General features: G+C 43.5%; 1 protein-coding gene across 1 annotated transcript in view; it reads left to right on the top strand.

Moving 5' to 3' along the window:
- Window positions 1–12,541, top strand: part of COL9A2 (collagen type IX alpha 2 chain) — a gene marked incomplete at its 3' end in the record, with an annotated part of 48,171 nt that overhangs the window by 34,914 nt on the left and 716 nt on the right. The window contains exons 24-31 of the mRNA XM_079988021.1: window positions 585–656; window positions 1,517–1,552; window positions 2,851–2,895; window positions 5,460–5,492; window positions 6,565–6,711; window positions 8,487–8,541; window positions 10,740–10,928; window positions 11,684–11,761. Coding sequence (XP_079844147.1) covers window positions 585–656; window positions 1,517–1,552; window positions 2,851–2,895; window positions 5,460–5,492; window positions 6,565–6,711; window positions 8,487–8,541; window positions 10,740–10,928; window positions 11,684–11,761 — 655 coding nt within the window. The remainder of the gene's footprint in view (window positions 1–584; window positions 657–1,516; window positions 1,553–2,850; window positions 2,896–5,459; window positions 5,493–6,564; window positions 6,712–8,486; window positions 8,542–10,739; window positions 10,929–11,683; window positions 11,762–12,541) is intronic.

Below are 12,541 nucleotides of genomic sequence, written 5' to 3'. Positions count from 1 at the left end.
GAAATATATCTGTTCTCGTCTCACCTCAGGAGCACTCTTGCAGCCAGATTGTTTTTGTGACTGTGTGGCTCTATGGTATCATTGGATGGTAAAATTAATGTTAAATTGCTGTTTTGATTTTAAAAGTCTGGAACGGATTAATCCATTTTGCATTACTTTCTATGGGAAACTGCACCTCAGTTTTCAAATGTTTCAGAACTTGAATGGTCTTTCAGAATGGATTGCGTTCAAAAATCGAGATACCACTGTACTTTGACCCTGCTGTAGTGTCTGTTATATCATTGACTATTTTATTGTTTTTTAAAATATATTGTAAGCTGCCTCAAGAACTTTGGTTAGTAGGCAGGGTATAAATAACTCCCAAATAAATAAATGCCTGGACAATCTCTGTTTGTGGCAGGCAGCCCATGGTTCATGATTGTGGAAGGACTGGAACACCTGCTTTGCATTCAGAATGTCTACTTTCAGTCCCCGGCAGCATTTCCAAGCAGGGCTGGGAGACACCCCTGCGAGACTAGGATATCAGCCTCTTCACTGTGACTTACTTTCCTCCTAATGTGTTTTTTCCTTTTCTTTATTTCCAGGGTCCCAAAGGAGAGCAGGGCCCCCCAGGAATTCCAGGCCCACAAGGTCTCCCAGGAGTTAAAGGTGGCAAGGTACCATTGTCTTGAACTCTTTGAGCAGAGTGGTGTTGAGGATGGAGTGACACTTGGCTTTTCTGCAACTCTGGAAATGTGACAGCAGGTTTTGAAACTTCCAAAGCTGCTTTTAGAGCAGACCCTGCAAACGGAGCAGATTTGCATAAACACACATACTTTGCATAGATGTGGACATGAGGATGGGTGGGAGGAGGCAAAGAGGAATATCTCCCAGAATGCACCAGGCTGCTTATGCCAGGCCTGGGTTCCACTGAGATGAACCAAAGCTCTAGTTCCCACACAGTGATCCATACAGTGTGATGGCCTGTGTACATAAGTACAGATCGACACCAGGGATTCTAACTCCACTTCAGTTCCAGGTCCAACCTGGTGTTTAAAATCCTAAACAACTTAGGCCCCAAATATTTAATAGACCCCCTCCTTCTCTGCAGACCCCTCCAAATGTACAGATCGGCAGGGAGAAGGGACTTCTTGGTAGTTCCACCTCAGTCAGAGGTCCATGGTGTGTGTGACCTGGGAAAGGGGATTCTCTGTGACAGCCCCTAAGTTGCAAAATGCCCTCTTCATGGAGGTGTGTCTGGTGTCTTCACTATCATCAGCTTATTTTCAGGCATATCTTCTTAGCCATAAGGGCTAAGATTCACTTGATTCACTGGTGTTTACTCTGCAAGTCCCTTTTCCGTTGAAACTGGGCCTGCACACACTGTGGTCTGGTTTGTGGAAGGTTTTTGAGAGGCTGATGAGTCATTTGTCTTTTCTATCTCCAGTGTTAAGCTGGAGTGGGTGCTCTATTACTGGAAATTTATATAGAATTCAGCATCTCTTGAATCTCAGCATTTCCCTCTTGTCTGCTCTAGGGCTTTCCAGGAAAAATTGGGCCCAAAGGTGACATTGTAAGTCTTTATGATTGATTTTTGTCTATTTTTTACTGCTCTGTTTATAGGGTTACATTGGTGTGAGCAGCTGGAAATTTACTGCCTTCTACTTTTGCCATATTTTATTAATTATATTTTTCATCTTGCACCTTGAGTATAAAATGCTCCCAGAGGCTAGCTAACAAACCATATTAAAAAGTCTTATGCAATTAATCCATAAAAATAAACAACATGACAAACAGTAGGAGATAAAACCTAGTCAGTCAATAAGTAAATAAGGCGGGCAAAAAACCCACCAGCTTAGGTTGTCTGGAAGATCCCAACAAATCTAGAAAAGCTAAAATATCTAGAAGGCCTGGAAGATAAAGGTTGGGGGGACACATCCCCAGGGCCTAAAAGGAAGCAGTGTAAGTGCCAGGTGAGTCTCCCTGAGGAGGGTCTTCAAAAGGCAAGATATACAGTTGAAAAGACCCTCTCTCTGGTCAGAGGAATCTAGAGAAGAGCCTCAGATGACGACCTCAGTAGCTAAGGGCATTGGTGTCAGGAAGGCAGCCCAACAGGGAGGGGTTTAAAGATAACAGACACCACTTTGAACTGAGCTTGGAAATAGACCAAGGCATGAACCTGCCACCTGGCCTTGTGTGACCAGTGCTGGTCTGAGATGCTTTGCCACTGTAGGCAAAATGCCCTGCCGCTGCTGCCACAGATCCAGGCCCCTGCACTTCCCCCTCCCTGCCTCCACCATCATGCCTGTGATGCCACTGCCCCACTACCACAACTGCACCCTCATCTGTGGCTGCACCCAGACTGCTGCCACAACGCAGCAAGAAGAGCGCAGTAGTGAGGGCACAGTGGCAGCAGGGAGGGCAACAGCGCTGTGGCAGCTGCATGGGCAAAGCTCTGGCATGGCTGGTAGCAGCACAATGGCAGGGCGGGGGCAGAGAGGAGGTTGGATCTGCCACCTGAGGCAAATGGCTTCACCTCACCTTATTGAAGGGCCACCTCTGCAGTATATGCTGAACTGCAGTTTCTGGATTGTCTTCAAAGGGTGCCCCATATACAATGCATTGCATTTCTCCAAATGCCAGGTTGTCAGAGCATAGATTACCATGGCCAAGCTATCTCTTGTGCACTAGTGGCTTCAGTTGGTGCTCAGCCTAAGCTGGTAAACAAACTGGACTTTGTAGCAATTCAGAGACAAAGGTGCATGCAAGACATGAGGGAGTGGAGCACTGAGAGGGAACAGGAAGTGTTAGTTTGGGGATGATCATTTGCTATTGTGGCCAGAAAATAAAGGTATTGTTCCTTCCTTATAGGGAGATCCTGGCGTTGAAGGCCTTCCGGGGGAGAAGGGAGAGAAGGTAAGATAGTTGCCAAGACTGTGCTTCTTGACTTGCAAAAGCCAACATTGTCTGGTGGGCAGAATGTTGTAGAGCAACTTTTGGAGCTGGCTCAGTTATGGCCTTATGGCAGGGATGAGGAACCTGTGGTACTGCCAGATGTTGTTGGGTTCCAGCTCCAATCAGCCCCAGCCAGCATGACCAATGGTCAGGGGTGATGGGAGCTGGGAGCTGGGAGCTGGAAACATCTGGAGGGCCACCAGTTAGACACCCCTCCCTTACAGCATCCTTGTGTCCTTTCTGAAAAATGTTTCCCTCTGACTCCTTTTTGTCAGTGCTATTTACTGCAAACATCATCTTCAGCAGCAAACAGTAGCCAGCTAGGGAGTGCTTTTGGCAGAAAACGGGCTTGAAGCCCAAAGCTATTGCCCTACTCTAAATAAAAGCAGCCGGACTAAGCACGCTTGTTGAAACACATGACCAAGGTCTTGCCCTGTTGAGCAGCCTGGCTGCTGAATTAGGCACCAGCTGGCATTCTGTACTCTCTTCAAAAGCAGCCCCATGTATAATGCATCGGAGTAATCTAACCTAGAGGTTGCCAGAGCATAGACAACAGAAGCTAGGTTATCTCTCTCCAGATAGGGGAGCAGCTGAGCTGGGCCACCAGCCGAAGCTGATAATAATAATAATAATAATAATAATAATAATAATAATAATTTATTATTTGTACCCCGCCCATCTGGCTGGGTTTCCCCAGCCACTCTGGGCGGCTTCCAACAAAGATGAAAAATACACTAAAATGTCACATATTAAAAACTTCCCTGAACAGGGCTGCCTTCAGATGTCTTCTGAATGTCAGGTAGTTGTTTATCGCTTTGACATCTGATGGGAGGGCGTTCCACAGGGCGGGCGCCACTACCGAGAAGGCCCTCTGCCTGGTTCCCTATAACTTGGCCTCTCGCAGTGAGGGAACCGCCAGGAGGCCCTCGGTGCTGGACCTCAGTGTCCGGGCAGAACGATGAGGGAGGAGACGCTCCTTCAGCTTTACTCGTACTGATGGAAGGTACTCAGTGCCACTGAGACCACCTGAGAAGTACCCTCAAGCTGCACACCCGCTCCTTCAGAGAGAGTGTAACCCCCTCAAGAGCAGGCAACCTCCCATCCACCGGGTTTAGGGAACCTCTCACTAGCAGTGTCTCAGTCTTATCTGGATTGAGCTTCAGTTTGTTGGCTCTCATTCAGTCCATTACCAAGGCAAGACCATCGGTCCAGCACATCCACTGCCACACCTGCAGATGCGAAGGAGAAGTAGAGCTGTGTGTCATCAGCATATTGCTGACAGTGTATTCCAAAACTCTGGATGACCCCACTCAGTGGTTTCATGTAGATGTTAAACAACATGGGGGATAAAAGCAAACGCTGCAAAACTCCACATTGAAAGCTCCATGGGATTGATCAACACTCCCAAACACCACCCTCTGACAGAGACTGTCCAAGTAGGATTTTTAAAATAAATAAATGCTTTATAGGTTGGGTTGAAAACTGCATAACATCAAGACAGCAGAGATATGAGACGATCAGAGCCCCCCTGAACTTGAAGCATGGGAAGTCCTTAAAAAAAATTATATTTTGGCAGAATATTTGGACTATACGATTTGTATTTGTATAATTTGAAATATTTAATGTGATTTGATTGGATTGTTAAAGTGGAAAATTTAGTAAAAAAAATATTTTTTTTAAAAAAAGAAAGAAAATTGCATAACATAACAAAAACGATTGGTTGATGTTGAAAACAAAATGAAAATAAGAGTATACAATCTTTCATTCCTTAATTGATACTTGCTTTGTACATCGTTTTGTAATTCAATTTAACTTGACCTCCTATCCTCCCATTTCGTTCCCTGATTAAGTTCTTTAAATAGGCACATGGATTCACATGTGGTGGAACTGTAAAATATTAGACAGTTTTGGGAAATGATTTACAACGAGCTTAAGAAAATGTTCAAATGCTCTTTCCCTAAAAAACTTGAAGTCTTTCTGCTAGAAATTATGGGTCATGAAATTCCAAAAAAGTTCAGGAGAATCTTTATGTATGCCACTGTAGCAGCCAGAATCTTAATTGCAAAAGATTGGAAAGGAGAGGATATACCAACTAAATCAGATTGGCAAAACAAATTAAGGGAATATGCTGAACCTGTGAGATTATCAGCAAGGTTAAGAGGCGTTGCAGATGAAAAATCTATCAGAGAATGGGACATATACAGAGTTTATGTAAAAGAACATTGGAAATTACCAATCCATTGGCAGGTTTTGATTGAACTTCTGTGTGTAAAATAGGAAAACTTGATAAAACTCAAAGTAAGTCAGACAACATGGAGAAATCTTAGGCAAGTCCGTCCAAGTAGGATTTGAAGCACCGCAGAGCAGTGCTGCCCACTGCCAGTTTAGGCAGACTGTTGATTATGGTGTGAATTAAATATACATAGGGAGTTTTTCCTCAACTGATGTTTAGAGATTGCCCAAGCAAGCTGTTAAGAAAAAACAGTGGATGATCTTTATTTTTGGTCTCTGCTTTTCATCCGTAGGGTGAATCGGGTGAGCCAGGACCAAAGGGACAGGTGATTATTTGCAAACAAATATGCATTTCCTTTAGCATTGTGAATTAGGTCGGTTTACACCTTTACAAAAAATAAGAATGTTTTATTCTTCTGATGATCGGGGAGGGTGGATTGCATTACTTATGGGGCAAAGTGTGTGACTAACTGAAGTTTTTTTAGGTAAGAAAAAACAATGAAGGGGAAACATGCTAGTGACTTAAAAAGTTATGGGGATAGAATTTGGTATGAAGAGAATGCAAGGAATAGAACCAATAATTTATCACGCTTAGAAAGCAAGCGCTATGGAAACTGATGGCCAGCAAGGTTAAGGCAATCATAAGGATTTCCTCTTTCAAGCAGTGCATAATTAACCCTGGAATTCACTGCCAGAGGATGCCCTAATGGCCATTTTCATAACTGTTTTTCTTTTGAAGAAATGGTTTAGATGAGTTTATGGAAGCTATTGGGCAATTAGACATTTTAATCAAAAATAGAATCCTCTATGGCTACTTGGGGATTCACAATGGGGTGGTGGTGGATATTACCCTCATGCCTAGCTTGTTAACTGTAAGAGGCATCTGGCAAGACACTGAAACATGGAACGGTAAGCTGGTCTTACCCACCATTAGGGATTCCAGAGAATACTGTACAAAACAGATACTGGGGCGGAAATTGTTGCAGTGCTTATGTTTCTCCAAGGACAGAACAGAAACCATGCAAGCAGATACAAGCAGTATTCACTATTATTTGCACGCTAAATAATAAAAATGTTATGTAAATAATTATTTTACTTTCCACATGTTTTTAATATTTTCCTTCAGCTGAAATTCATTGGAATTGATTGCATAATTACTGAATGTTAGTTTCCGCCATTGTTAATAGTGAGATGCATAACCTAGGTTTTAGTGGAAACCAAACTGTAGTGGAACGGAAACGTGCTGACTGCAATGAACACAGGATGGGACATAAATTTCTGCCTCCTTATGCCCCTGTCCACCAGGCATTCTTATCACGGTGCGTTAGCTCTCCAGTTTTAAAAGGGGCTTTTTTTGAGTCTTGGGCCTCTTCTTAACTAGCATCTGATCTTTCACAGCAAGGTGTCCGTGGGGAGCCTGGTTTTCCTGGACCTACTGGGGATGCAGGCGCACCAGGTATCAGAGGCTTCCTAGGACCTCCGGGGCCCCGAGGGCTACCTGGGGAGCGCGGTGTACCTGGAATGCCTGGGACTCAAGGTGCTCCGGTGAGTTAAACCTGATAATGCTTCATGCTACTACAGAAAACAGCCACACAGCACAATGGTCCGACTCATAGTATAAGACCGATTCCTGTGTATTCTGGCAGTGGCTCTTCAGGCTCTGTCCAAGAGATCCTGTTCTCACAATCTGTTAGCAGGTTTTTAAAATAAGAGGTACTAGGAACTGGAACTGGGTTCTCCTGGATGCAAAGCAAAGGGGCAACTCACAGAGGAAGCAGTTCACTGTGTGTCTTCATGCCCCTCTGTGCTGGTCTTGCCTTCTTCCCGTTACCCTCCTCTAGAGGTGAATAATTCTTGTCTGTGTCTCCCTGCGTCAGGTGCAATTGGATCACTAAGGAGACCGGCCTATTACACCTCTGCATGAATGATTATTCCTCCATGTCAGGATGCATGCCCTGCTGTTGATACTTTGGATGCTCTGAATTAGGGCACAGCACCCTCTCATGGCCATCACTAAGTAGTGCAAAAATAATCTTTACCAAATCAGAAATTTAATCATTTGCACGTGAAGTAGAAACCCTGGTTGGCTGTTGCTGTTCTGCAAGCGTGCAGATTCACTTGTCAGCCCAGCAGAGCTGAACTGCAGGTTGTGTAGACACTGCCTCTCCAAGGAGATGCTATCACGCACTGATATTTGCCCATTGCTTCCTCTTCCACTGATTTGCACACAGAATCTCAGCAGTACCACAAGCAGAGAGTAGAACTGGAAAAGGCACTCTGGAACTGGGCATTGCTTGATAAAACAAAGAGGGGCGAGTACACCTTCCAGGTTTAGTGATTGGGGTGTCAGCATTCTGCATGGCTTTTTGTCCCCCACTCCCAGTCCTTCATTGCAAGTAGATGCACAGCTTCACAGCTCTGTTTAGGTTGCAGGTCTGATAGCACATGAGTCAGATATTTTCCTCCATGTAGAGTCCTGGTTGTGATAACCAACAAATCACCTTGCAGGCCTGTAAGGTTTCAGGAGTCCAGAGCTAACTATGATGGTAAAAAATTGGTGCAGCCTTCAACGGGGGGAAATTGTTAGGCTATGGAATTCATGACCACAAGAGGAATGATGACCACCAGCTTTAAAAGTGAATAGAACAAATGCATGAAGGATTAAGAGCCTTGTAGCTGTTGTTGCTCAGGAATTCTACGAAACCCCCCAAATTGGTGCAGTTTCTAAAGGTTCAGTCTACCGTCTTGATTCATAATGGTGTCCAATTTTATCCAAACACAGACGAAAGCCTGCTCCTTGATTTTGGGAATCATTGTGCAAAATTTAGTTATGATATTTTAAGAGGTGTCAAATGCATAGCAAAGAGACCAACAACTTTTGAAAATATATGGTAGACTAGAGGGTTCCACTCTGCTTGCTCTACTTCCCAACCATGTTAGTGTCTCCCGCCCTTCTCTTCTTGGGATGACCCATTCTGAGGTGGATTCCTGGTAGGGCTTTCTTCCAAGTCTTCACTTAGTCTGTGTGCCTCTTGTACCCCCTAATGACTCAGAGTGTTGCATTGGTCATGATAGCTGTGTATAATCTCTGGTATCAGAGCCTATGCCTTTGAATACTTGTTGCTGAGAAACAACAGCAGGAGAGGAATACTGTGCTCGTGTCCTGTTTATGGGTGCCTCATAGCTATTTGGTTAGCTGGTATGAGAACAGGATACTGGTTTAGGCGGGCCTTTGATCTGATCTACCAGGGCCTTTTCTTAGGTCTACTGTGATTGTAATTGTGGTGCGTGACAAGATCTCCTCTCTTTCCACTTCCCAGGGCAGGGACACAGGAGATCAGCACATTATTGATGTGGCCTTAAAAATGTTACAAGGTGAGTACATAAAAAGAGCCTGCTGGATCTGAACAAGTTGGGTCTGCCTTGGCCAGTGTCTAGATTACAACAATGTCCAGCCAGATGCGTCCTATGAACCCACAAATGGAGCATGAATGAAACAGCCTCACCCTTCCATTGTTTGCCCCCAAGTAACTGGCATTCTGGGGCACATTGCCTCTGAAATTGGTAGTCCCATACCTTCTAAAAAACAGCAACCAGGGTTGAAATCCATCACAGAATTCACACAGCATTTTCACAGATGTAGATATACAAAGACTATCAACCTAGTGAATTGGCAGGGTTTAGAAAATGATCTTCCACAACAGATCATCTATTAACTATGAAAATATTGATAGGAAAATGCAATGAATATAGCATCCCTATATAAGTTGGGTTCATCAGTTATGAAAAAGCTTTTGATGCTGTTGAAACCTGGACTGTACAATGAGCATTATGAAATTGAAGAATTGACACCAGCTATTGCAAGAAATAGCAGACAAGGCAACAGCAATGTATCATATCCACAGAAAGACCAGCCTAGTACCCTTAGAAAGAGGCATAAGGCAAGGAGATGGCTTATCACACAAGCTATTTATACTTGCATTGAAAGGTGTGTTTAAAAAGCTGTTATGGTCAGAAAAAGGAATTAACATAAACAGAAAGTGCCTAAATCTATGATATGCAGATGATATATAATTGCCAAAAGTTGACAAAAAGTGCAAGAAATGCCAGCAGAACTAATTGAAGTATAAAAAAGGTAGGACTGAAGATGAATCTAGCAAATACCAAAGTAATGTTTAAAGAAGAGAGTGATATACAATTAGAAATTAAATAAAGCAAATTGAATAACGTCTATTTAAGCCAAAAGAATAATACTGAGAATTGAAAATCAAACAGTGGACATAAAGTGGAGATTAAAACAATTGTGGGTGGCCTTGGGAAACTGTATAATGAAAAAAAATTCCTTAGGCTTTAAAGCTAAAGTGCTCAATATGTGCATTTTACCTGTGATGTGTTATGTTGCCGAGAAATGGACCATGACACACAGAAGCACAAACAATGTAAGAATAAAACAATATGGCATGGAATGCCCAATGTTAAGAATATCATTAACATATAGAAAAACTAATAATTGTATGTGACATAGATTGAAAGTTATGGATGGTAGTGGAAAAGGCCACAAAATTAAAATGGACATACGCAGGACATGTGGTAAGAGGCTGTTCAGGCTGATGAAATTAGCAATGTTAGTATGGAGGCACTACAATTTCAAATGACCACGGGAATGACCACCTATGTGATGGGTTGATGATCTAAAACTCACAGCAGGGCTTACGTGGTTGCAAGAAACAAACAACAGAAAATAATGGTGAGAACTTGAAGAGGTTTATGTCCAAAAAAGGAAGGAAGGAAGGAAAGATATACAGTGTAGTCTTTCTAGAGTTTCATTAGCTGCACATTAGTAAATAATGTCCTCAAAATTCAGCCACTTTTGCAGTTTTATTCTGCAATAAAATCTATTGTATTTGGCTACTGGGGTGTTTTGTTTTTTTTTGTCCTAAATAATGCTAATGTGAAAAGTGTCCCATTCATTATTTTCAAGGAAAAAACAACCCGGTCTTTCTCCTGACACATTTAGCACATATTATCACTCCAAGACACACTGGAATTTGGCTTGGAGTAACAAAATGTCCATTTCTTAGTAGTGGAGGGGCAGGAATTTGGTCCAGCATTTAAATGTGAAGCTACCCAATTTGCACTTTCTAAACCAAAACATGAACTCAGCAATCCAAATAAATTATATTAGGGGGAATTGCATAAACTGTGTATATTAGGAGGGATTCACATGAAAATTCTGATGAATTTTCATGAGGACTGATATGGAAAAGTGGAGAATTGAACTCAAGATTGGAAGAATGAGAAACTGCGAGAAACTAAAATTGACCGATTGGCCCATCCCTATTTCTTAGTTTCTGTCTGTGGAGGTTAATAGCCATTCATAGATCCATCCTCCTTGAATTAATTTTGTTTAAAGCCATAGTGAATTCCACGTGTTAATTGCGTATTGTATGAATACATACGAAAAGCACATTCTTTTTGTCTGCCCTGAATCTGCTGAAGCCAATAAGGATGGAGGAGCCCCAGGTACATGCAATGTCCCTCTCTCATTCTCTCTCACTCACTCTGCATTGCAGAACAACTGGCTGAGTTAGCTGTGAGTGCTAAAAGAGATGCCATAGGTGGGGCAGGTGTGATGGGACCACCTGGACCTCCAGGACCACCTGGGTCACCTGGTCAGCAAGGGCCACATGGACACCCTGGCCCTCGAGGCATCCCAGGAATCCTAGGAGCTGTAGGACAAATTGGCAACACTGGACCTAAAGGTAAGAGCCCATCTCTGTATGAAAAGCATCATTGAGTTTTGTGGCTCAATTCAAATGACATGTGGCATGCTTCCTCCTCCCCATGCTGCCTCTTCTTCAGTGCTTAGCAATGGTTCATTCTGACATCCAAACCAGCAAAATATGGTTAGTATTTGCCCCCCAAACCAGTATCAGAATCCCCTTGGTAAACTTTGCAAATATGACTATTTTCTCTGACGTGTTCTGCAGTGTTTACTGTCTTGCATAGTTTCAAGTTTTGCTAGTCATGGGGAGGGGTGGCAAGGAGCTATGCGTGGGCACTTAAACCCCATCAGATTCCAACCACCTGCTGATTTCAGCCATGAGGGCTAGAAACTTGCTCAAATTTTAAAGCTGAGATTCTGAAGAAACTGACTTCTGTACACGTTTGCACATTCTATGGGTTTTCTTTGTGGAATTGCAGCATAACTAAGCATAACTGGCAATGGGGCTGGGGAAGCTGAATCATGTCAGTTTCCTTTGTGATAGCTTATTGCTGATTTTAATTACCATTGTATGTCTTCAAAAAACTTGTTTTAAACTGCCTTTTACTGATAAGTTCAATGTTTTAATTTTGAGGTTTTAACTGCAACCGAGTGGTATATAAATTTTGTTAAATAAGAGCTTTTCTTCAGCAAGAGCAATGCAGAATCAGCTGCTCTGCTGTCAGTCCTGGAGGGGTGTGTGCATGAAGTGTTAAAAGTCTCTCACTATTCCCCCCCCTTCCAATTCCACAGGAAAGAGGGGCGAGAAAGGGGAGCAGGGAGAGCCCGGCCGTGGACATCAAGGGATGCCAGGGCCACCAGGAATACCAGGTAAGGTGACTGCAGAGGCACCAAGGCAAATTACAAACGGAAGGCTTGTCAGGGACTTCCCACATGACATCAGTACAAGTTGCCTGGGGCAGTAGTGGTACATGTGGTGTGGCAGAGGTGCCTTCTGGTGCCCACTTTGCCCCTGATGGGAATGAAGCAGTAGTGAGGTTGGGGCCAGGACACTGGTACAACCACACTGCCTTGCCCCTGCTCCATTTAGGCCCCACAGATCTACCCCACCACATGCTCCATGGCCACTCAGCATGATCCCAGATCAATTATCGCGCCTACCTTTCAGTCCACTGTCTCTTTGAGCAGTATTGTCAAGGGTCTTGCCAACAGGCTGGCATCCCGCAACCCAGTCCCCTCCCCAAAATGCCCACCCAGAAAGCGTGAGAATAAAGAGGTCACAGCAAGCAGGCCCAGCATCAGAATCTAGGCTGCCATGGGTATGCCAGGGCTGACCCCGGTTGCTGTGACATCTTTTTGTTCTTATTTCTTTTAGAAACCTTTGATAGTCAGGGGCAGCCAACTGGGCATGCCCATGGCTACAGATGATCTTTTCATTATTTTTATTTTAAAGAGCATCATCCATTTCCATGGTGCTTATGGTAAAGGTGTTTAGCACCAGACTAGGAAAAGCAAACACCATTTTATTCTTACAGTCATGATGGAACTATTTCGCCTCCTTTTTCTTTTACGATTGGTAACCTGGTTTGGGTTTTTCTGTTTGCTTTAACATACCAAGAATGTGGAATCAGCTGTGAAGCATGGAATGGC

The sequence above is a fragment of the Podarcis cretensis genome (assembly GCF_951804945.1).
Source record: "Podarcis cretensis genome assembly, chromosome: 8".
Lineage (NCBI taxonomy): Eukaryota > Metazoa > Chordata > Lepidosauria > Squamata > Lacertidae > Podarcis > Podarcis cretensis.
The sequence above is the reverse complement of the archived record's forward strand: the minus strand, read 5'-3'. Positions and strand labels throughout refer to the sequence as shown.